This window comes from Talpa occidentalis, unplaced genomic scaffold (assembly GCF_014898055.3).
Source record: "Talpa occidentalis isolate TD23 unplaced genomic scaffold, MPIMG_talOcc4v2.1, whole genome shotgun sequence".
In the NCBI taxonomy this organism is placed as follows: Eukaryota; Metazoa; Chordata; class Mammalia; order Eulipotyphla; family Talpidae; genus Talpa; species Talpa occidentalis.
This window is the reverse complement of record NW_026555331.1, coordinates 133288465-133313585: the sequence shown is the minus strand read 5'-3', so window position 1 is coordinate 133313585 and position 25121 is coordinate 133288465. Positions and strand designations below refer to the sequence as shown.

The following is a 25121-nucleotide window of genomic DNA, read 5'->3' as shown; positions in this document are numbered from 1 at the left end:
AGATGACTACTGTGACGTTGATTTCATTCAGTCCTAGGACCTGACTCAAACTGAGACTAGAAAGTCCTGACTCTCCCCTCCTGCTCACCCTGACCTGTTTGTTTGCTGTCTTCAGCCCAATTATACTTACAAATACTCCATAAATATTAATTCACAAAATTCATTATATCTGCTTTATTTTTGCTTTAGTTACTTTTTTTTTTTTTTGGAAGATTTACTTATTTATGTATACAAGCACTGGGTACAGTCAGAAGCGCAGGAGGGTGAGAGAATTCACTGGAGCCAGAGTGGGCAGCAGAACAGGCAGAGTGAAGAAGTACACTGCTGAGGGGAGCAGCGGGCAGCAGGAGAGGGCTGCGCGCCATGTGGGACCCTCGCCTGGTGGCCGGGGATCAAACCAGCGCTGCAGAGGCTGCAGGCAGTCTCGCAACCCAGCACTCAACCGCTGCGCCACCAGGGAGGCCCGGCTTTAGTTACTTCTTCCTGCCTTTCTCTAATCTTTTCTCACTTCTCCAAAACATCCTTTTCCTTTGAGACTTTCATCCAAGTGAGGCTGGGAGGAAGAGCACTGAAATTTCTTACTTGTTTTTGATACCGGAATTGTCAGGCCTACTTTCCCAGCCAGGAACGGATCCCAGGCTGCAGGTGCAGCACTGAGTCCCAGCCACTAGACCCCCAAGGGTTGGTGTCTCACGAAGCCGCAGCAGGAACTTCGCAGACTCTCAGGCAAGCAAGCGAGAAGAGGCCAGTTTGTTTAGAGAAAGAAAAAGTTTATTGAGGAGAAAAAGAACAGAAATAAAGTGGGACTCCCAGGCCAGGAAACCAGGCCAGGGAGGGGCAAGGAAGCCCTTGCAGAGCCCCAGAATGGAGTCGTGTCTCAGGGAATATATACCTTCTTTCCCTCATTATTCCAAAGCTCCACCAGTCTCTTTGTGATTGGTTAGTTCTTGGCTGTCTCGCCTAATCTGCTACTGAGCGGGGGATCTTCACATTCCTTATCTAACAGGTGTGTCTCTCCCCATTTGTTGCATCTTCCCCCTTGTTTGATAGATTTATCTTTATGGCCCAGCCTCCCAGATGAGCACCCCTGCATTTTAGGGAAGAGAAAGTTAAACATCAGCTATTGAAGAAAAACAGGCTGGTGCCCACCGGTCTCAGTGCTGACCCCTTCTCATCTCTCCCTTGCATAAATATCCCTGCACTCTGACAAAGGGTAGGATGGTGTTCTACCAGACATGAGTCTGCTGCCCTCCTAATTTGTCCATAAATTAAACCACTCTCCATTTTCCCAAACTCTACCTCCCTTTATCACCTGAGGGAAACCAAGGCCAGCATTAACAATGTTGTCCTTGGTCCCAGGATATTTATTATTCCCAGTGGAATTAGTTGCATTCCTCTAGTTGTTCTTATCTCTGAAGCCTTCCTAAACTCTTCAGAGGTCCCCTCCTGCAATGTCTCTAAACTGCCTAATTACCCTAACTTGCCCTATGTCTCATTCTGAATGCATTAAAGTCATCATACACGTGTGAGAAATATTCCAAAACTTATGTATTCCAAATTTGCTTATGATAGCACGTAAGTCACCTAATGTATAAAATGCAGTGGTAAGTAACTAGAAATTTAGAAATCTGATAAACTTATAGTAATGGTGACTAAGTAGGTATCCAGTGAGATACTAGCACAGGTGACTCCCAATGGATGCATTGGGAACTTTGCGAAAACATTAAAAACTAGCAAAGATTGATCCCGGAGATGCTAGGGGACTTGGAATTTTCTTGAATTTTTCGAGGAATTCTCCCCAGTTACTGCTAGTGGCAGAGGAGGTGAACTAGGAATTAGTTTAGTTTTTTTTTTTTTTTTTGGAGACTTTCATCTAAGGGTAGGAGGAAAAGAATCTCTCAGGGTATCATCACTATCCCCACCCAGACCCTGTTTGTAGGAATTGCCATTTATCTGTGGGTCATTCCTGCTCTTGCCTTACCTGATTAGATTTTATAATTCCTTGAAGATAAGGAAGGTATGTTTCATTCCCAAGATGATTCGGGGATTAGACAACAATAGCTGTTGTGGTTTAGAAACTTTTCTTTCCTAAACTACCTCCTATATTATACAATATTTGCCTGTGCTTTCTGTTCATAAGAAACTTCTATTTGTAATAGGGAGAACAACTTATCAGGATAGATTATATATTATAAAAATTGCTGTTCATGTCAGAAATATAAAATCTTGAGAAATAAATAAAACAAACATAGAAATATGCTGATTCCTTCTTCTTCCCCCCTCTAATGTTCAGCTTTTTTATCTTTTTTTTTAAAAGATTTATTTATATTTATTTATTTATTTATACATGCACTGAGTATAGTCAGAAGTGCGGGAGGGTGAGCGAATTCACCAGAGCCAGAGCGGGGAGCAGAGCAGGCAGAAGGACCGAAGTACACTGCTGAGGGGAGCAGCGGGCGGCAGGAGAGGTCTGCGCGCCATGCGGGACCCTCCTCTGGTGGCCGGGGAGCAGCTGGGGATCGAACCTGCGCTGCAGAGGCTGCGGGCAGCTTTGCAACCCAGCGCTCAACCGCTGCGCCACCCGGGAGGTCCCAGCTTTTTTATCTTTATGGCAAAGTTCAATTAAGAATGAAAATGGATTCTGGATATGAAAAAGACAGAGGAGAGGCCGAGACAGAATAAAATAGTAAGCTCCAATGATAGTGCGCATGTATTGAGAACTTGTATCACTTAATCTTCAGAACTCTATGGTGTCTCCCACTGTGAGATCACAGAGACAAAATGACTTGCTAGTGAGTTGTCAGGGAGGGGTTATATGTGTGTTAGCCTCACTCCATTGCTCACGTGCCCAACTACTACCCTCAGTGGCTCTCAGGAACAAAACCAAAATAAATAACAGGGAACAGAGAAAGCCAATGAAGCTGGGAGAAAGAGAGGTGCTGGCATTGGAGTGGCCTAGAATCAACTGTCCAACCCACACTTGTTGACCTGGTAGCCTCCTGGACAGAAGAGATCTCCCATAGTGAAGATATCTGTGTTTGATTGTGGGAGCTGACTCAGGGTCTAGCCACACCTTGATTTTTCTTTCATTGGTTGCCCCTTTTAATTTTGAAGTATTTTCTGAGAGCTGTCACTTATGACACAACAGATATCACTGTGATGAAAAACACCTGAATCCCTTTAAGGAGCAGTGTTTCTCTCGTGCATATTTCATAAAATTCCTGAACACCACCAGCATTTGAACAGCAGTTTGAAATTCACAGATGAAAGACCTGGACCAGGTTAATGTTTTATCAGGTAGCAGGTCAGAGGTGCATGGAATTTCAAAGTAAAGCAAGAGAGGAACTGGCAGGACTTTCACGATTCCCTGGCAGAATTACCAGTGTCCAGGGTTCCTCCTCGGCATTGCTTGTTCAGGAATGTAATTTTGATCATTTTCCCATGAGTGTTTAGCCATTTGCAGGTGATTCCTGGAGACCAATGTTTCATATGGTTCCTTCAGTTCAACAAGTATTTGCTGCATGGATTTGTGCTGGTTATATTCCTTTGAACCCTCCAAAACTTTTGCCCCATTCTCTATCTGCTCTGTCCTTGTGTGGGGGAGGGCTGACCTTCATCGATGGCAATAACTACCTGGCTTTTCTTGTGTTCAGTGAGTAGAAGGCAATGGAGGCAGGAGAGTGAAGTAGAGATCCTGATTCTCCAGGCTAGGGTCTGCAAACTATGATCCTCAGTCCACATCTGGCCTGCAGTCTGTTTTTATAAATAAAGTTTCATTGATATACAGCCATGCCTATTCATTTAAGTACTGCTGTTTTTATCCTCCAGCTGGCTGAGTTGAATAACTGTAACAAAGCCTTTGGCTTGCAAAGCCTGAAATAAATGATTTTATGTTCCTTGATAGACCAAAGTTTGCTGAGCCCTGCCTTACATAGCTCCCTTGCTGGCCAGGATTATTGATTCCTAAGGCAGCTCCTTCTTCACCAAAGTTACCCCTGTCTGGGGGCACTTTCTAGAGCTTCAACGATCCCACAGCTAGTGTTCTTTCTGATTTCTGGTTGCCATGTCTCCCCACATCCCTAATAAGGTCTACAGGTAGTTCTCACCCTTGCTAGTTCTAAGGCATCACCAGCTCTGCTGCTTCCTTTATCCCGGAGCATACTGATTCCCTCATATCTCCTAATTTATCCAGTTGGATTGTGCCATCTGTTTCCTTCTGCAACCGTGATGTATCACAAGCATAGCACCATAGCACTGTGCTGGAAGCAGTAGAAATAAAACAGCAAGGCCAAATGCAATTGCTTTTATGAATGTTTTTATGGTTTGAGGGTGATAAGTGAAGGATGAAGATAAGTACAAAAAGCAATTCTATAAGGAAGACTATGGTAAATATAATAAGAGAAGCAGATGCATAAGGGAGAGAAGGTGGAGATCCTATTTGGTGGAAATATTCAGAAAAGGCTTTATTGAAGAAGTGACACTTGAGCTGAACCCTAAAGGATATGTTTTTTTTTTCCCCAAAGAGGAAGAAATCTTTGTAGATTAGTATTATAGATATGTGGATAATAGACATTTGGGGATAAATACATAATAATTGCCAGTTTCTTAAGCTAGACACTTGACCCAGCACTTTGGACTTTTACCTCATCTTATCCTCATAATGATTCTATGAAGTACTTCCTAATATTATCTCCTTTACTGAATGGGAACAGAAGGTTTTTTGAAAACTAAGTGAATTATAATAGACTATGGTGGAGGGCTATACTGCTAAATCTTATCTACAGTGTTGTGAACCACTTATGTATTTTTAAAGCAAGGTGAACCAATGTTACTACAATAAAAATATATAAAAAGAAACTATCCATCTATCTCTAAAATTGAAAAAAGAAAGAAGACTAAACTGTCCATGATCCACAGTTTGAGAGATAAAAGATTCTGACCTAGATTCTTCATTCTTAGGGAGATGGCAAAGCACAGATTATGTTTCAGTGTTGGCTTCAGGCTGGTTCTGCAGCAGAAATAAAGTTGCAATGGTTGATTCTGGCCACATTGAATCAACATACATGTGTGAAGGACCTGGGTTGTGTATATAAGTAGTGCTTAGCCCCTGAAGCTTTTCTTTCAGGCAAAGAGACCATCAGTGTTGTGTCTTTAAGGGAATATGGCTGGGTAGTGTATATAACACCATGGATAAGGTTGATGGACCAGAGGAAGAATTGATGTAAATCTGGTGCTTCAGGTTTATCTAGGAGGTGATCAGGAAGTTGGTGAAATCCAGAGGAGCCTCAACTGGGAAACACAGCAAGACAGAATAGTTTTAGCAGAATGATAAGGAATATGGTTTTGAATGTGTGAGGCTAAAGATAAAGGGGAAAAAAATCCCAACTTGCAGATGAGATTTTAATTTTCTCTATAATTGGAGATGCGGGTGGATTTTCTAGACTCTAGAATGTTGACATGAGAGTTCAAAATTTGAACACACCTGTGGCCGGTATGAGAAAAAGTTTTAAGTAGTGAAGAAAGTTATAAAAACAGGAGAGAAGATTATCTCTGTTTATTGACTGCCTGCAAGGACCCCAGAGGATTTTGAGGAGTTTAAGGCTGTTCTTACGCATTTAGTGATGAGTCTTTTGAAATGCGTTTTCCCTGTCCCTCTAGGTCCACTTAGTACTTTTAAAGAACATTGGACTTTGTCATATACCCATGAATCGTGTGCCACTAGTTGTGGATCATTCCACAGCACTTAATTTTTCAGAATTTCATTTTGCTGGACTCCAAAAGTGCTCTAAGAACAACCGTCCACCTCCTTAGGCTGGTTAGGAGGCTGCACAAATGAACTGAAATGTGTCCATCGCTAAGCAAATATGAAATACCTGAGCTCACAACTTTTTTTCCAGAAGACACACATCTATGTAACGAAATCAGACTGTTTCATCCTTCTCTGTCTCCGCCTGTCCTCTGCCTCGGACAGTGACATACCTGGTCAATAACTGTCACGTCTCCGCAGGTCAGAGATCTAAAAAGCAGAAGGATTTTCGGGCAGGATCAGGGGCAGAGCATGACCTGGCACCTGGCAGCGCCGCCGATTGGCGGAGGGGAAGGTTGTTCCCTCAGGGCGGCCGCTGATTGGCTGCGGGAGGAAGAGGCGTGACGTTTTCTGAAGTTGAGCAAACACCTCCTTCCTCCCGGCCCCCATCCCAACTTGCCTAGTCGGACCTGGGAGCTGGGAGGCGGCGGAGGACCAGTCGGCGCGCCAGGGCGCAGAAGGTGAGCTGGGGCACCTGGAGATGCGCAGGGAGCTCAGGCTGCGCGCTGCGCTCGGGGATCCGCCTCTCCCCCTCGCAGCACGGCGGGCCACTCGAGGGCTGGGCTGATACCCCGGCCCGGCTAGCAGCTAGCGAGGGAAAGTCGGTGTCGAGCGAAGTTTAGGCCTCCCCGACAGGCCTTCCTTCCAAGCGAGAGAGGGCAGTTGGCGCAGCTCCGGAATTTCTGAATAGGAAGGGGAAGTGATGACCATTTGGATTTCTTTTCATTTTGGGCCAAAGAGGGGGGTGCGATTACTGGGGAGTAAAGGATTGGTCCTGGAGCTGCAGAAGGAACACTGGTTCATTCTTGGACTTGATGCTTATTGAGGTTGTCAGTCGGCGGGGTGGCTGGCTTTGCAGCCCTGGCCTGCTTAAGCAAACTCTGACTCCGAACTTTTCACCCTGTCCATCTTGGGCTGCCTGTTGCCTCTGAGATGCTGGCTGCTGCTCCTTGTCCATACTTTAACCGAGATAGGAGGGGTGAGAAAATGGGACCCCTTGGATGGCAGGGTCTCCTGAAATCCTGAGATCCCGCGGGGGCATGTGCTGGCAAGTGTGAAGGTTTGCCCAAGGAGCAGGCGGAATGGAAGCAGTTTGTTACCTACCTGCTTGATGGAACTTGCGTGAATGTTCTGACAACTTCTGGAAAAAGAGATGTGCTTTGTAGATACTAATTTTGGGAAGCGGCATGATGGAGCAGAAGGGAGGGTGAGAGCCAGAGGGGAGGTGGGAAAGCGGGAACATTAATCTCCTCTGGCACTTTGTACAGAACACCTGTACGCCTCTCTCTTTGTATTTAGTCTCTGCCATTAGCCTCCCCCTGTCCCCCTCTGAAGCTGAGTGAACCTGGGGTTACATGACCTTCTGGCATTGTAACCTGGTGGCCATTCTACAAAGTGAGTTGGGAGGGCAAAGGTTTAAGTCAACTTTCCAGAGAGACTTTACTACTTTCCAGAAGATTTTATTATTATCAATCTTGGTATTGGTATTGGTATTAGCATTAACAGAACTTTAGTTTTGAATTTGAAAAAATTGCCCCCCAACTAATTCTTTATAAAAGCATTTGAAAGATTTTCGTTCTGGATCTTGTAACTCATCTTTGGTATTTAGGCAGTGCTCATTTAACAAAAATGTTTTCATTTGCCCAAATATTCTTTCATTAATTTTCTCAGAAATAATACTACAGACAGTGGACAGTTTTCTTGGTGAGGCCACAACAATTTCGTGGAATTCATGGAATCAGGGAAACATTTAGAATGAGAAAAAGCAAGTTATTATAAATATCATAAGTAACCGATTTTTACCATATCCATTGAATCTAAGATGCTATCATTTGTGTGCTCCACCCCTAATTTAGAGAGGTTGGGAAAAAATGTGTCTCAAGTGTGATGAAATATAGTGTTAAAGTGGTATGTTATTTATGTTGAACACCCATGCCTAAGGGGTGAAGCTGAAAAGGGGCCTTTTACTGGGTTTCATAAAAGTAGGGGTGAGGGGTGGGTATTGATAGCTGAGGGGTGGGGACTGAAGGCCTTCCCAGCATGTGACAAGGAGAAAGGAAAGTAGCACCACTGGTATGGCTCACTCTGGAGTAGCAGGAAGCTTTGGAACCTTTTGACTTTTATGGCATGAAAGCAGTGCTGGGCACTTCATGAGCTTTAACTCAGGTAAACTTTATAGCAGCCCTGAGAGGTAGGTGACATGACTCCCATTTTGCAGCTGAGGCACTGACTGATTAGGTTACACACCAAGGTCACAGACAAAGTGGGATTGGAGGAACCCAGCCACTTATGGAGATGTGTCAGAATTCCCTTGAGGTACCCCTGTGGCAAGCTCTGGGCTCCTGGTCACTGAGAACAATGTCTGGAGAATGTTCTGACCACCCCCATAGGATTATCGGTGTTTTGTATTTTATCTGGGTCGTCATAAGTCAGTGTTTACTTATGATCTCCAATTCTAATGATTTTGTAATCCACTGTCCTCTGCCACTCTTATGTTTAATAGAATCAGAATTTTAGAGCTGAAAGAGACTTTAGTATATTCTAATCCCCAGGAGGAAACTGAAGTCAAGAGAAGGAACCCATAGCTAGTTCTGAACCCATAGCTAGTTTTATCTTCAAATTCCCAGGAATGGATTTTCTTACCTTATTATCGGGTATTTCTTAACACACCTTGGTCTATACTCTCAAAGAGAATAACTCTTTTGTGGAGGATTGGGGGTGGTGGTGGAACAGCTGTTGAGTTCCTGTTATTACTTCCTTTTCTGTTTTATTGTCTTTACAATAAAATTTAAATTTAAATTTACTCATTTAAATTTACTCATTTAAATTTACTCATTTGTTCATTTTTCTTTAAAAACATTTGAGATTCTCCAATGTGCCAGTCACTGGGAATATAGAGATGAATAAAACACAATCCATTCTCTTAAAGCACTTATTATCTAGTAAAGAGACAAACAGATAACCATGTCGGATTAGATGCCAATTCTGAATTAACTTTGCATTCCATTTCAGTGAAACTAAATCTGTGGGCTCGAGACCAGGAGAGGTGCAAACGTTTATGTCTGGATGACTTTGAGTAGCCGATAGACTTAAAGACATATGAATATTTTCAGACTAGATGAATTAACACTATTAGAGTGTCTCCCACCCAATTCTGTTGTGTGTGTGTGTTTTCTAGCTTCTGGTTATTATGGGGGATTTAATATGGAAATATCACAAGAATGTACCTTTGCAACAAAGTAAGAAGCACAGAGGACAGTGTTGCTGCATGCCCAAGCCTCGTTCCAGCAAGCCTTGGGGTTAGGCAGCATTTGCATTATTTATAAGGGATTGCCAGGTGGTCTATGAATCTGGAACTGTTTTGGAACTTTTTAGGATTATTATGGTCTGGATATGAAATATATACTTTTGTGCCAAGACTCAGAGCTATGGAGCTACCTCCTCTTATTTCTGGTATCAGGGCTTTCCAGGAAACCAATGCTTTTTTTTTTTTTTAATTAAAAAAAAATTTTAAACTCTATTTTCTTCCCACTACCCCCTCGGTTGAGTCCCCATAGAATTTCCTTCCCCAAGGCACCCGTGCACCATCACCACAGTCTCCTGTGCTCCTCCCTCCCTCCCTCCCTCAGATCCCTCTCCCGCCTCCTCCCCTGCGGTATGTCTCTGATTTGTAATTGTCTGTTTTTGCTTTGTTGTGTTTTGTACTGTTATTATTTTTTTTTTACACTGATGTCTTATTTGGTTCCCCTATATTCCTGTTATAAGTGAAACCATCTGATATTTTTCTTTTTCCTTCTGGCTTATTTCACTGAGCATAATTCCTTCTAGCACCATCCATGTTGCTGAGAATGGCATGAGTTTATCTTTTTTGATTGCTGAATAATACTCCGTTGCGTATATACACCACATCTTCTTGATCCAGTCATCTATTTTTGGGCATTTGGGTTGTTTCCAGGTTTTACCTGTTGTAAATAGTGCTACAATAAACATAGGTACACAGGTGTTCTTTTGAATCAATGTTTTTGTGTCCTTTGGGTAGATCCCTAGTAGTGGAATTGCTGGGTCGTATGGTAGCTCCATTTTTAGTAGACTGAGGAACCTCCAGACAGCTCTCCATAGTGGTTGGACCAGTTTGCACTCCCACCAGCAATGTAGGAGAGTTCCTTTTTCACCACATCCTCGCCAACATTTGTTGTTGCTTGTTTTTTTTGATATGTGCCATTCTTACTGGTGTAAGGTGGTATCTCAGTGTGGTTTTGATTTGCATTTCCCTGATTATAAGGGATGTTGAACATTTTTTCATATGCCTGTTCGCCATTTGCGTTTCCTCTTTGGAGAAATGTCTTTTAAATTATTCTGCCCATTTCTTGACTGGAATATTTATTTTGTTTTTGTTGAGTCATATGAGTTCTTTGTATATCTTTGTGATCAGCCCCTTATCAGTTGAATGGAGTGCAAAGATTTTTTTCCCAATCGGTGGGGTGGCTCTCTGTTTTGAAAACCAATGCTTTTAAATACACTAGTTTTTTTTTGAGTGAACTAGAAAGGTGCATATTAATTATTTGCTTTTCTCATCTATTCTTCAACACAAGACTACTCTATCCTTACCTCTCCTATAACTAATGGGCAAAATAACAACTTCATCAAGAATATTTCTGGTTTTTATTATATTTTCTTGAAATGATAGGAAATAGTCATGTTGGAAATAAATGACTAGCCACTGCTACGTCAATATATGTAATTATACAGACCAGTCTGCTCACCCTTTGGAAGGAACTTCTCAACTACCTATGAGGGCCTCTGGCCTTGGAAGGTGGCTTTTCCCCAGATACAATCTCTTACAAATACACCACGCAGACTCTTCCACAGTTCCTTCATGTGATTTAGAGTGATGATATACTCAATGACCATGATTTATTTGAGGTCACTGAAAGAAAATTGTGGGTCATATATGGAATGTCAAGTTTGTTCTCTTCTCTCTGTCTCTCTCCGGCTAGCTCTAATTATCTATCTGTTTGTCTATCAATCAATCAATCAAACATCTATCACTTATCAATGCTAATGATCATTTTCCTTCCCATTTCTCTGGAAAAGAATATACCGAGAACATTCAAGCATTTCCCCACCCTCTGATTCTCATTTGTGCATTGCAAAGATAGGTAATTTGTAAATTGAAAGAATTTTTTATATAAAGATTTATTTCTTTGTGCATCCAAGACCTGGGGTGCAGGCCAGAGGTGGGGGTTGTGGTGAGAGGAATCACCAGAGACAGAGTAGGGAGCAGAACAGGTAGATCTACTGAAATCACTGCTGAGGGGAACAGCGGGCAAGACGGGAGGTCTGCTGTGCCATGTGGGTTAGCTCCTTGGTCGGGGATCGAACTTGTGTTGCAGTGGCTGGAGATAATTTGATAATGCTGTGTCTTTAACCCCTGTGTCACCAGGGAGGTCCCTGAAAGAAATTTTTAAGTCTTCTCCCCAATGAGAGATGGAAAGGTAGGTAAGGCGGTAGCATACGCTGTGTTCTCCTATTGCTAGAAGATTGTCCTTACTCAGTGCTTGTCCATGCAATCACTATAATATTCTTGACTTTTAGAGACACTACAGATTCCTGGTAAGTAAGAATGTGTATACCTTAGTGCTAGTCTTCTTTACGGCAGCATAGAAAAAAATATTTAAACTTTTATTTTTATGCTCTTTGAAGTGTTAGCCCTCTGTGCATGAAAGGGAAGAAATTGTCAGAGAAGAGCTTGCCCTTCGCCTCTGATCGTGTCACACTTCTCTTTCTCCACCACATTTCTCCATTCTTTTTCTTCTCCTCACCTCCTCTTGCTTTTCCATCTCCTCCCTTGCTCATGTTCCAGGCAGTTATCAGCACATGACACTGTCAAGTAACCTCCTGAGACTCCATGGGTAAGACCCCCATCTTCCTGCCTTGCTTCACTGAGGACATTGTCAGAACAGAAATCACATGTGCTTCCTGATATTCACAAAACAACCCACCGGGGCATTACCATGAAATACCAGACACCTACCATGTCCAACCTAAGAGCAATACAGAAATCTTTACCGTTACCTATTTCTTAATGACCTTCCAGTGGAACCATGGTGGCTCCAGAAAGTTCTATGACAAGGCCAAGTTATAAGTCTCAAGTGATTAGTAACACAGTAAGAGCTTCTATAATCAAATCTCTTTTCTAAGCACTCAGAAACCTAAAATTTACCTTGGCAGGGACTCAGGAAGGATTTATGCAGGCACATAGGAAAAAGTCAATAGAGGCAATCCTTGCTGTAGGGGGAACTGGTTGTTTACTGTAACTATTAAAGCCCATGCCATATGGATCTGAACTGTTTCTGAAACAGGCCGACAGGCATAACCACATGTGTCAGAGCTACATGGTGTGGCTCTGAGGCTTTGAGAAAAGAGAGGAATTCTCAAGTGTTAAACATTAACCTAGGATTTCTGCTTCTGTTGAAAAGCAACATAGTGAAATTCCAATTTCTTTACAGTTTCTTATCTGTTAGATGGGGATAATAATAGTGCCTACCTAATGAGATTGTGGCAAGGAGGAAAAAATGTCGCACAACATCATGCTTGGTATAAAATGTTGTCAATGATAACTTAAATATTTGTTTAAAAAACAGAGTTACAGAAATTATAATTTAAGAATTCCCTGCAAAAAGTGAAAGTAACTTCCCCAAATTCTCCAGAGGCTCAGCCCTTTCTATTTTCTTTCTACTACTCCCCATAGAAAGTCTGTCCGTGCACATATGTGAGCATTAACGTGTCTGAATTTGTGTCTTTTATCCCACACACTGTACTCCACTCCAAAAGAAGTGGGGAGGCAGGCAAGTGATTATCTCAGTAGGTGAGGCAGTGTTTTTCAATCAAATTTGGGTTGAGGAGAGAGATTAAGTTATCTGAACAGTTTCCCTCATGTGACTGTCAAGAATTGAAGACGTAGGTCACTTGGTTATCTTCAGTATGTGAAATACCTGCTGGGAAGATATGACCTTTTCTGGGCTTAGCTGTGTTTTCAGGAGAATCCCTTGTCTGTGGAATTGGTTTGATTTAAGAACTTAGGGATGTATATTCATGTTTTTCCTTTGGCTGGGAGAGAATAAATACTCAGGACTTGGGCTTGGGACTAGTGTTATCACTTTTAAAAACATGACTAGATAAATAAATCAAAAATCAGATATAGTAGATAAGTCTTTTATTAAAATGTTAATCGGTGATTTTTTTTTTTCTTTTAGCCTCAAAGTTAGCCTGAACTTTGCTGTATGCAGTGTTTTCTCTTCCTGCTCCTCTTCTTCCTAAACCCTCTTAGCTGGACTCCTTGCTGTCTTTTGTGAGTTGTATTGAGTTATGAATTGCTTACACCTTTTCTCTTTAGGTTGGCAGGCAGTTGTTTTATCAAGGAAATGTTCTTATATTCTGCACTGTCAAAATAATCTCTCCCCACCTATGAGGTGGGTCTGACTTAGAGTTTGTAGTCTGATTTAACAGAAATGTATTCCAAAAGAATTTTACCACAAACTCTTGCAGTAATTGGTCAGAAATTTCTAGAAGTTATAAAAATCACTTAGACCCTATATTTTGATGTCAGCCTTGAGCAAGGAAATTAAGTTTTATCATCCAAATGATCCAGCAAATTATCATCTAAAATGACTTCTGGGGCCTCCCTGGTGGCGCAGCGGGTTGAACGCTGTCTGCAGCCTCTGCAGCATGGGTTCAATTCCCAGCTGGCCAGGGAGAAACCCACATGGTGCGGCAGACCTCTCCCCTCGCCTGCTGCTCCCCTCGGCAGTGTCTTCAGTCCGTCTGCCTGTTCTGCTCTCCACTCTGTCTCTGGTTAATTCTCTCACCCTCCTGCAGCTCTGACTGTACCCCAGTTTTTGTATAAATAAATAAATCTTTAAAAAAAATAAAATGACTTTTGATCATCTGATACATGTCACCATTTGGGATAGAATACTGTTTGATATTTATACTTTAAACCTTTATATAAAATTGACTCTGTGCTGACACATAGTAAATCTCTTGTAAATATTTCTTGATTGAATAAATGAGTGGAATTTTATAACTTGGAATAACAGCAAACTGGTTGAGATAGGTGTGGGTTTAATATAATGACAGGAGGATGTGGGATGAAGGGGGATTCCTGGGAAGGGGAACATCATGTTTAGAACAACAAAGGGTCAGTGAGGGTGAGGATGGGGTCTCCGATAGAAACCGGGGTGATGCTCTTAAACCTCTAACACCTGGGGCCTCCCCTGGTGGCGCAGCGGTGGACCGCTGGCCTGTGAAGCTGCGCGGAGTCTCAGCAGCGTTGGTTCGATCCCCGGCCACCGGGCGAGGGTCCCACATGGCGCGCAGACCTCTCCTGCCACCCGCTGCTCCCCTCAGCAGTGTACTTCGTCAGTCTGCCTGTTCTGCTCCCTGCTCTGGCTCTGGTGAATTCTCTCACCCTATCGCGCTTCTGACTGTACCCAGTGCTTGTATGAATAAATAAATAAATCTTAAAAAAAAAAAACCAAAAAAAAAAAAAAAACCTCTAACACCTGTAGGGGAAGGAACATGTTTGTGTCTTAGTTCTGTTTTCTTAAATTTCCAATCTGTCAAGGACCAACACAATACTTTAGAACATTTAATAACAATAAATTAGTAGAAAAATGACTATGTGCTAGAAGGATTTTGAAGTGTTAACATTCTATTTTTGTATGTATCTTGTTGAGCACCGACTGGCCGGCAGCTGCAAACACACTTTGAATAGTTGAGGGGAGCAGGCAGAGACAAGTTCGATTCTTGAACCCTATTAAGGAATTCCAAACTTCATGCCATCAAAATTGTTATCTTCATGCATCCGTGTTGCTTGAAACTTGTGCTGAATGGAATTTTGATACAACATAGATTTAAAAAGCCATTTTGTGAGCATCCCATAAGTTGCTCAGTGCTTTCACTTTTGCAAATAATTAACAACTTATGTGGAAATTTCATTTGTTTGGGCTAAGCACACTTTGTATCGGGTTCTGCCTCCCTCTTCTCTGTCATTATCCCTGAAACTGGCTGGATTTTACAGCAGATTTCTCAGGAGACCAGAACTGATCTGTGAGTCTTCTTGCTCTCCTTGTCCGGCTCTCCTGCCTTGTCTTTAGTCACCAGATTCCAAGATGCTGCGAATACAGAGGATCAGACTGGGCCGACCTGGGCTCAGCCTCTCCATCCGTCTTCAGCACAAAGCCGTGATGGCTCTGAGGCGGGAGGATGTGAACCCCTGGGAGAGAAGGGCACCTCTGGCTCCCAGGCACATCAAGAATATCACCAATCTGGGATACAAGGTCTTAATCCAGCCTTCCAACCGGCGGGCCATTCATGATACGGTAAATTTCCCAATTCTTTAAATACATGGAACTAAAATGAAACTGTATATGAAAAGTAAGGATCATCTGAGTGAAAACAGAATGTTTGCTAGTGTCATTGAAATACCACACAGTGATATGGCTTCCCGTTGGTTATCATCAGAAGTCAGCCCATTTGTATTCTTTTTACCCCATCCCTTTTTCCTGCTGAGGGGCAGAGGGCTGGCTTTTAGAGATGATACTCTTCAGTCATGCTCATCAGCCGTGGCCCTGCTTCTGGACTGGGGAGACAAAGGTCAATGAGACACCGTTTTTGCCCCTAGCAAATGCTTTGTTGAGTCGCTGGCTCATGAGTGTTTCCCTTGCCAGCCATTGTGAACCCTCCAGTTCATCCTTCTGTTTATTCTTCTCAATAATCTTGTGATGTTGATTCGACTCTTTATCCTGTATTAGACATCCCCATACACCTGTGTTTTCTTCCCCTAATCATTTGAAAATAGATGGCAGATATCATGATTATACCACTAAAACACTTTAGTATCACCTCCTAGAAATAAATCATTTTGCTCCCTAATCACCATATGGTTTTCCTACTTGATTCCATGATACCATCTTACACCATCCGTGTTCAAATTCCTTCTTGTCTCAAATGTCTTTATAGTTTTTCATTTTAATTGAGGCTCAGTTAAGTTTTGCTGCATTGATTGTTGTGTTTCTGTTGTTCTTTTATTATAATTAGAACAGAATCCCTTTTTCATTTTTGTTTTAGTAATGACTCTTTTTTACAAGGCCGGTTGTCTTGTAAAATGTTTTGTTACTGACTAGAACTAGTCTGGTTGTTTCCTTGTGATTAGATTCAGGCTTACACACTTTTGTCAAGAATATTACATGAGGGCCTCCCCGGTGGCGCAGCGGTTGAGCGCTGGGTTGCGAAGCTGCCCGCGGCCTCAGCGGCGCCGGTTCGATCCCCGGCTGCTCCCCGGCCACCAGAGGAGGGTCCCACATGGCGCGCAGACCTCTCCTGCCGCCCGCTGCTCCCCTCAGCAGTGTACTTCGGTCCTTCTGCCTGCTCTGCTCCCCGCTCTGGCTCTGGTGAATTCTCTCGCCCTCCCGCGCTTCTGACTGTACCCAGTGCATGTATAAACAAAACAAACAAACAAACAAACAAATAAAACATGCCTCTATTAAAAAAAAAAAAAATTAAAAAAAAAAAAAAAAGAATATTACATGTGCTATATGCTCTTCCCATAAAGACACAAATACCAAGTCGTCACATGCTTAGGAATGTGTGATCACTGTGCTGAAATGCTCACCACCAGTTCTCTCCACCCTCCACCAGTTCTCCCTTTTGTGAAAGCAACTTTCTCCCTTTGTCATTGCTGAGTCCTATGTGGCTGTGTTGAGACCTATGAATCACCTGCTCCTTAACAATCTTTGAACTAATACTGTTGTTTCCATTGATAAAATCTGCTTGAATCTATCTTTACATGGTGGCTGGAAAGTGATGACTTTCTGATTTTATCTTTCTTCTAAGTTTATTTGCTGATCTACTTCTGTAAAAAAGAGATTTCCTGTAATTTCTCTCTTTTTTTCTTTCCCTTCTTATATCCTTGTGGATGCATGTACCTTTTCAGTGTATGATAATCTCTTAACCATTATTCTTTTTAATGTCTTAATTATCCCAAATCTGGGGAAGCAAGAGTCCCCTAATGAGGATCATATATCCTTTGGACATAAATTCATTTATCCCAGGGCTTTCTTGTCTTTATTCTATCCCACACCTGGAATTACCTCTTTCATTAGTGAGTACTGATTTCTCTTTGCATATAGAAGCCAAGATCTGGTATCTGATGTGAGGCATGTTTTATTGTTTCTGAGATACTGTTGCACTTGAGCCCTGTTAATAGCTAAAAATATACAGACACATACATATACACATGTATTATTTAATCATGACTTAATACTAATATTTCCAATTTAAATTTAACATTGCGTATTTTTCTTATCTCTAGAATTTTATATTAGTGTCTGTTTTCTATAGCAGTGGAAATTTTAATTCATGACATTGGTGCATATTTTTTGCTTTATCCTTTAATATATGGTATTTAATATTGGAATCAAAGCTAAAATTCCAGCTGAAAATAAGCCTATTAATATTTAATATTTCACAGGAGGTTTTCTTTTTTACTTTTAGGACATAAGTCAAAAAGACTATTCAGAATGCTGTGTTCAAAAGTTTTTGAAATTAGCTTTTCTGTGGGGTTACATTGTTAATGTGATGTCCAGTTGGATTCATTTGTTTTTGTTCCTATTTAATTTTAATGTCTTTTAAATCCTTTTTGATTTAGTTTAATTGTCCGAGTAGGTATAGCATTTACACATTTCAAATGAAAAGTTTCGATAAAAACATTATAAAAATTTGTAACTCAGAGAAGTCTTACTCTCTTAATTCCTTACACCCTGTTCCCACCCATGCCATAGTTTACTATTTTCTTTAGTTTCTGATCTACCATTTCTGTTTTATTTTGTAAGTACTTGCATGTGTGTATTCTAATTTTTGATTCATTCTTATACAGAAGTGATACTTTACATACTTTTTCATACTATACTTTGTTCAATCAATGACGTAGTCTAGAAATGACTCCGTGTTAGTTTATGGAGATCTGCCTCATTTATTTTAATGACTGTGGTAACTACTCTGTTGTCTGCATGATTTACTGTGGTTGATTTCACCAGTCTGCTATAAATGGGCAAATGGACTGTTTTCAAAGAAACCAGGTAGAAATTATATGTTCTTTTAACTACATTTCTTGTTATCTATACTTTCTTTTAAAGCAAATTTCTAAGGGAGATTTATCCTCATTTTATTCAGCCATCACTTCTGATGCTCTTTTAATTATGTCCAGATCCTGCTACATTTTCATTTAAAAATCTGAAGTGACTCTCCATTTCCTCTTTGTATGAGGTGTGCAATCTCAGTTAAAGGTGTAAGATGGGAGCTTTATGAGAATTAAATGAGACAATTTGTGCAGAGTTTTGTTAAGTATATAGTAATTCATTAATAAAAGACAATTATTTTATCCAGTATCCCAGTATACTATTTTATTCAATTTTATACAATTATTTTATCCAGTATCCAGTATACTATTTTATTCGTAATCCCATGATAATATTATCTGCTTCCAAACTGATTTTCCTGTTATGCCCTGAACAACTTCTTACTTTCCTCTTTTCATATTTGTATATTTTCTTCACTTGCTATACTTATTAAAGAAAACATGAATACAAAAATCCAGGGGAATAACTTTTCACCAAAATTACATTCCTAGGAATATGTCAAAGCTGGTGCTATTCTTCAAGAGGATATTTCTGAAGCTTCTCTAATTATGGGAGTGAAAAGACCCCCAGAGGAAAAATTAATATCCAAGAAGACTTATGCATTCTTCTCCCACACAATAAAGGCTCAGGAGGCCAATATGGGCTTGTTGGATGAGGTTCTAAAACAGGTAATAAAAACAGGTAATTAATAACCAATGTTCATAACTGTTAACATATACATATTAAATTTTACTTTTAACTCTCAAGTGGAGTTTTAGTTTTCTTTCAGCATGTAGGGGATATATCATGTTATTCACCTCATTAAGAAAGGTGATGATGCAGGAAACAGAGCATGGAGGGTGGTCTTGGAGGAGATGGACAGGAGCTGGGATCTAGCTCACAGGGATAGTCTCAGGAGGCACTTCATTTCTTTGAGACGAGAAGGAAGGACGTAAGGATGAGTAGGGCTGTAGAAGTATTTGTGGATTGTATCAAGCTAAAAGTTAAAGTCATTCATTTGTGTTCTTTATTGAAATTAAGCTGGTTGAGAAAATTTTCATCATCTCTTTAGGAAATCCGTCTTATTGATTATGAAAAAATGGTGGACCCTAAAGGAGTACGTGTGGTGGCCTTCGGGAAGTGGGCAGGTGTGGCAGGTGAGAGAGCCAAGGCTCTTACATCACCCACTTTTCAAATATCCTGGGGAGCAGCCGCGGGTTTCTTTTTTTCTGTGCCAAGGGGATGGGGGTGTTCATTTTTACCAATAAAACTGAAACTGGGACTATAGTTCAGAATGATGAATGTCAGGGCAACCGATAAATAGAATTAGGAGGCAAATCATCGAAATATACTTATTTTAAAACACATTAAAAAAAGAGCAGGGAAAGATAATAACTAAGTCTGGGTTCTAACTTTTCGGGTAGTTCTGTTTGGAAGATCAGAAGGAGAGGTTAGTTTAGTAATGAGATATTGGGGAGGTGAAGAAAGTGAAAATGAAAAAGAGGAAAGAGATAGCAGACAGAAGCCTACGCAGGAGCAGGGGAGGAAAGATAAGAGCAGGAGTTTAAGGAAAAATTAGTTGATATTTTGCCCCAGTTGGTACTTTGAAACTTCTTTAGCTGAAAAACATCACAGTTCTGTATTAGGTAAGAGGACTTGAATGTCTAAGTAAGGGAGGTTATGAGTCTGGCATTATTCTCCTATCTTGTTACATAAAAGAAGAAAGGTTTGCATTGTTGTTTATGTCACTACTATTTCATCTTAATCTTCCTGCCTTTGCCTTTTTGAGATTAAGCTTGTATTAAATTACATTTCTTAAAAGGTATGGTTGATAATATCATACTATTTACTTTTACAAAAATACAGATTATTTGGAATCCTAGACTACTTAAAAAAATACCGCTCTCTTTCTACCTTTCACTCAAAAGACTCTTACTGAAATCTGTTGGGAAATTTTATAATATTATCTACTTTTAGAAGTGAACAATTGCAGTAATTATATGTTGTTATCCTATTATTTTACCTTAATCCATCTGCTTCTAAAAACAAAAACAGCAAAGTATTGAAACTCAAATTCTTTTTGCCTAACATACATGCATTGTTTTTTATTCTAATCACTGCACACCTTTTCCCACCCAACACACAAATCTGCTCTATAAAAGTAACTGAAAACATAAATTTCTTGTTATGGAAGGAGGCAGGGGCATCTCAGATGACTACTCTTCTCAAGGCCTTCGAATGATAAACCAGATGAGGGATTTGTGTCTGCAGAAAATTAAAATATAAGAAACTAGTTGACGATTCAGAAGCAGCAGCACACCTGTGAGTGGCCGTGGTTCTGAGAGAGGGTGCACAGGAAAGTGGAGAGGGCACTCAAGTGGAGTTAACCATGGAAGAGCCTTTCTTTAAAAAAACTGCTTTTCAAGGGCCTCCCTGGTGGCAAAAGGGGTTAAGTCTCAGCACTGTGAAGCTAACTGCAGCCACAGCAGTATGAGTTCAATCCCCAGCCAGGTTGCTGACCCACATGGTGCAGCAGACCTCTCCTGTCTTGCCTGCTGCTCCCCTCAGCAGTGTATTTCAGTAGATCTGCCTTGTCTGCTTCCCACTCTGTCTTTGGTGAGTCCTCTCACCCTTTGCACCTCTGGCCTACACCCCAGCTCTTGTATGCATAAATAAATAAAAATAAATCTTAAAAAAAAGAACCCAAACTGCTTTTCAAGATCAAATCTGCAAATGAATAAAAATTATTCAAGGGTGTAGAGACTAAGAGTAGAAGTGTGCAAACCCCAAAGAGAGAAGGGGAGAAAGAAGTTTTGAGGAATAGAAAGTTCAGTACAATTGGAATGGAGATAGAAAGAAGGTCATGTGAGAGCCTCCCCGGTGGTGCAGTAGTTGAGCGCTGGGTTGAGAAGCTGCCTGCAGCCTATGCAGCGCTGGTTCGATCCCCAGCCGCCGGGTGAGGGTCCCACATGATCCACATGGTCCACATGGTGCACAGACCTCCCCTGCCAACCGCTGTTGCCCTCAGCAGTGTACTTCGTCAGTCTGCCTGCTCTGCTCTCCGCTCTGACTCTGGTGAATTCTCTCACCCTCCTGCGCTTCTGACTGTACCCAGTGCTTGTATAAATAAATAAATAAATAAATAAATCTTTAAAAAAAAAAAAGAAAGAAGGTCATGTGGATTTTGGAAATGTTTAAATCTATAGGACCTGGTGACTTATTGAGTGTGGGGTTCAAAGGGTGAGGGAGAGGCTGTGAAGGGGACATCCAGATCACTAAATGGCAGCAGTTTGCTTAGTTCATATTAATCTTAGGGAGGAAAGAAGAGAATGTTTAAAGAAAAAACTTTTCCATATTTTGATAAAGTTTATAAGCCACAGACATGTGAAGCTCAGTAAACTTCAAGCAAGAAAAAAGCACAAATAAAACCACACTTAGAAACACCATTATAATATTGCTAAACACTGGTGATAAAGAAAAAAAAAAACTCAAGAACAGCCAGTGGAAAAATGGGTACTTTAGGTATTAGAGAACAAAGGTAAGAGATATTACAGATATCTAGCCAGAAAATTCAAGTCAGTATAATATGGAATAACATCTCTAAATTACTGAAAGAAAAAAATTGTTAAACCAGAATTCTCTACCCAATATCTAAAAGATAATACCTTTTAAAAGACATATTTCAAAATGAATGAAGATGAAATAAAGACTTCTTGGTTAAGTAAATCTGAATCAAATCATCCGTGTAGAAGAAGTATTAAAATTCTTCAGACAGATGGAAACATGGATTGAATTGAAGGAATAAAGCACATTAGAAAAGGTGACATGACATGTAGATAAGGATAAAAGACATCATATCTTCTTAAAAATGTTTCTTCAAAAGATAATTTTTTAAAAAATAATGTATTGCAACATTTATAACAGACATAGAAGTAAAACTTGTGCCACCAGCAACACAAAGAAGTAAAATGTAAGCATAATTTTGTGAGGTTATTTCATATATGTAAAGTAGTATATTATTTGATAGTTGACTATGATAAGCTAAATATGGATATTCTAATCGAGGACAGCTAATAATGGAAATAAAATGTGACATTATGTAATATACAATCCATACAATAACACAGGAAATGGGCCAAAAAGAACAAAGAGCAGATGGGTATAAAAGAATGCAAATAGCAAGCAGGTAGGATTTAATCTAGCAGCGTTACATTCAACTCTACCAACTATTATATTAAATCCGTGTTAAAAACTCCAAATTTTAGAAGGATAAAAAGGTAAGACCTGACTGGATTCTGTTTATAAGGACACAGATAAGTTAAGAAAAGATGCCACATGTGGGCAGTAAACTGGAGTGGCTGTGCCAGTTTCAGACCCAGGTAAGTTCAAGACAAGAAGTATTACCAGAAAGAAAGAGAGATATTTTAAAAAGACAAGAGGGTCAGTTCTCCAAAATGATTTAGCAGTCCTAAATATGTATGTACCTAATATTGGAGCTTCAAAATCCATGAATCAAAAACGGATAGACTTAAAAAATAAAATAAACAATCTTCCAATATGTTTGGAAATTTAAATTTACAGAAAAATACCCTTTCCTGTAATTGTCTATGATGGTGGGACTATTTTGTATTATAATGTTGGTGGTAATACAGGTGTATACATGTTAAACAGTTATCAAACTGTTCATAAATGGATGCATTTGATTGTATGTAAATGACTTAAAAGCTGAGCAGAGAAAAGATAAAAGAACTTGGGGTAGGGAGGGGGTTCCTTCCTAAAAAGGAAAAGCAGAGAAAATGGAAGTTAAAGTCTTAGCTACAGGCATGCTGAGAGCTCGCTATTTGAAGGAGATCTAAATTGAGACATCTGTAAGGTGGTTGGCTAGGTCTTGAAATAAAATATCTGAGTTGGGTACAGACTTGGTATTATCTGCATGTGACTAGTACTTGAAATTTAGGACTGGGTAAGATTAGCTGAGGAGAAAATGTAGAGGTGGTTGGCTAGGTCTTGAAATAAAATATCTGAGTTGGGTACAGACTTGGTATTATCTGCATGTGACTAGTACTTGAAATTTAGGACTGGGTAAGATTAGCTGAGGAGAAAATGTAGAGGTTGAAGAGAATAGGGCCTAGGACAGTATCCTGAGGATGACTGACGTATAAGGACAAAGCAGAGGGCAGAGATAACAAAGGAGTGAGCTTGGGAAGAGGAGCCTACAGAGATTAGGGTGGAAATATTCAAGTCAGGGATGCTGAGGGAAGAGAATTCCAACAAAGAAGGGGTTTTGATCTGCTAAATAGATCTGAAAAGTAAGTCAAGATATGCGAAGTACCGGAATTCAACTATTTAGGTCACTAAAACAGTTGATGGAGGTCTTAGGGTCAAGAGGATCTTTATTTGTTCATTTGTTTTTGGCGTGGTAGGAATGGAAGCTTGGTTAAAAGTTAAGAATGAACCAACAGAGGGAAAGTGAAAGGAACAATTCAACAATGAATTCCTTAGGGAGGCGGAGAGGGATGGGATCTGGAACAAAGATGGAGATTAACTTTAGATAAAGGGCACTCCATGTTAGCAAGTTTGAAAGTGGAAGGGATCGAGGCAGATGCAGCAGGGTTAGGGGTTTTGAGAGAGTGCAATTTGAAAGTGAAAGTTGAAATGGGTAAAATGACTCCTGGGGCCCTTTCCAAGCTGAGCTGCTCTGGTCTGCTTCTTCAGGGCACCCAGTAGGTTGAGAATGGGCAGGGAATAGTTTCAACACCTTCCAACTAATTGTCTTTCTATAATAGGGATGATCGACATTTTACATGGAATGGGTTTGAGACTCCTTGCTTTGGGACATCACACACCTTTCATGGTGAGATGTTTGTTTTGTCTAATTTTTTTTAAAATACATATCCGACTTTAAGAATGGAAAAAGGCCGTAGATGGTACACTGACATGAATCACGTGTGCTTGCTTTCAGCACATTGGCATGGCTCATAACTACAGGAACAAAAGTCAGGCTGTGCAGGCCATCCGCGATGCTGGTTACGAGATATCTCTGGGTTTGATGCCAAAATCAATAGGTCCCTTAACATTTGTGTTCACAGGCTCTGGTAATGTATCCAAGGTAAATCCCACCTGTCCTCTTTCCATGGAGCAGCCTGAAACTCTGAAACTAATCCAAAGGATGTGGACATTTTGTGGGCATATCAGAGCCCGGCCTTTTCATGATTGCTCATTATAGTTTTGCTACTTTTCTTGCCTGTGTAATTTTCCGTTGCAAAGAGCAATGAGGACCCCACATTCTTTTTCCTTGCTTTTATTTCATTCCAAGCTATCAGAGACTGCAAATTTTTTTTTCCCTTTTCTTTTCTTTTTAAGGGATCTTTTATTACTAATGGTATCCAGAGTTTCTTTGGGTGATCTCTTTTAGTGAGATGTCCCTGAGTTTGAAATGACCCCAGGATTAAACTTTTCAAGATGACTTGGAGTTTTGTCAATAAGATATTAGGAAGATTAATTCCTGACTGGAATGAACACTTTCTTCCTTCTAGAGCTGTTTGGAGAAGACTACATTTGGAATTTCCCAGAGTGACTTATAATTGTAAAATAGGTCTTAGAAAAATACTTTACAAATAGAACATCACTGTGTGTATTGTACTGTGAGACAGAAAACAAATTCTTCTGTTGGAAATGTAGTCTCACTACTTAAAATAATTTCTGCACTGGATCAAAAAGTAAATAGAAATATTTTGTTATGCTCTCATTTTTCAATGCTCTTGTTTCTGCCATTTAGCTTAAGTAAAACAATTAAAATCTCTTCCAAGTGCTGTTGAAACTGGAGTAAAAGCTGGTTTGCAAACTGCATGTTAGAAATTCATCTGTACTTCTGAATTGTAATCCTGGATGCAGGGAGGGACATGTGAAGTTAAATAATTTGGGGAAAATGAGATGGAATTCTTAAGGAAATTGTGTTGATTCTTTTCCTAAAAATTGAATTTTTCTTGTGTGTTATTTACAGGGAGCCCAAGAAATTTTCAAAGAACTACCCTGTGAATATGTGGAGCCACATGAATTAAAAGAAGTTTCCCAAGCTGGAGGTAAGAGAGGCGGGGAGGGTGACTATCTTTTACTGTTTTTCACAGTTTCTGTGT

At 40.4% G+C, this 25121-nt stretch overlaps 1 protein-coding gene across 5 annotated transcripts in view; it reads left to right on the top strand.

Annotated features, from left to right (window-relative positions):
* AASS (aminoadipate-semialdehyde synthase) overlaps nt 1–25121 on the top strand; it is a 105184-nt gene that overhangs the window by 50369 nt on the left and 29694 nt on the right. For 2 of the 5 annotated variants that reach the window (XM_037512312.2, XM_037512327.2), the window contains exons 2-7: nt 14965–15189; nt 18498–18674; nt 19058–19142; nt 23772–23839; nt 23948–24094; nt 24989–25067. In XM_037512312.2, the coding sequence (XP_037368209.1) occupies nt 14965–15189; nt 18498–18674; nt 19058–19142; nt 23772–23839; nt 23948–24094; nt 24989–25067 (781 nt within the window). Of the gene's footprint in view, nt 1–6184; nt 6268–14964; nt 15190–18497; nt 18688–19057; nt 19143–23771; nt 23840–23947; nt 24095–24988; nt 25068–25121 lie in introns of those variants that run through there. The other 3 variants (XM_037512320.2, XM_037512336.2, XM_054692599.1) reach the window with 3 other exon arrangements.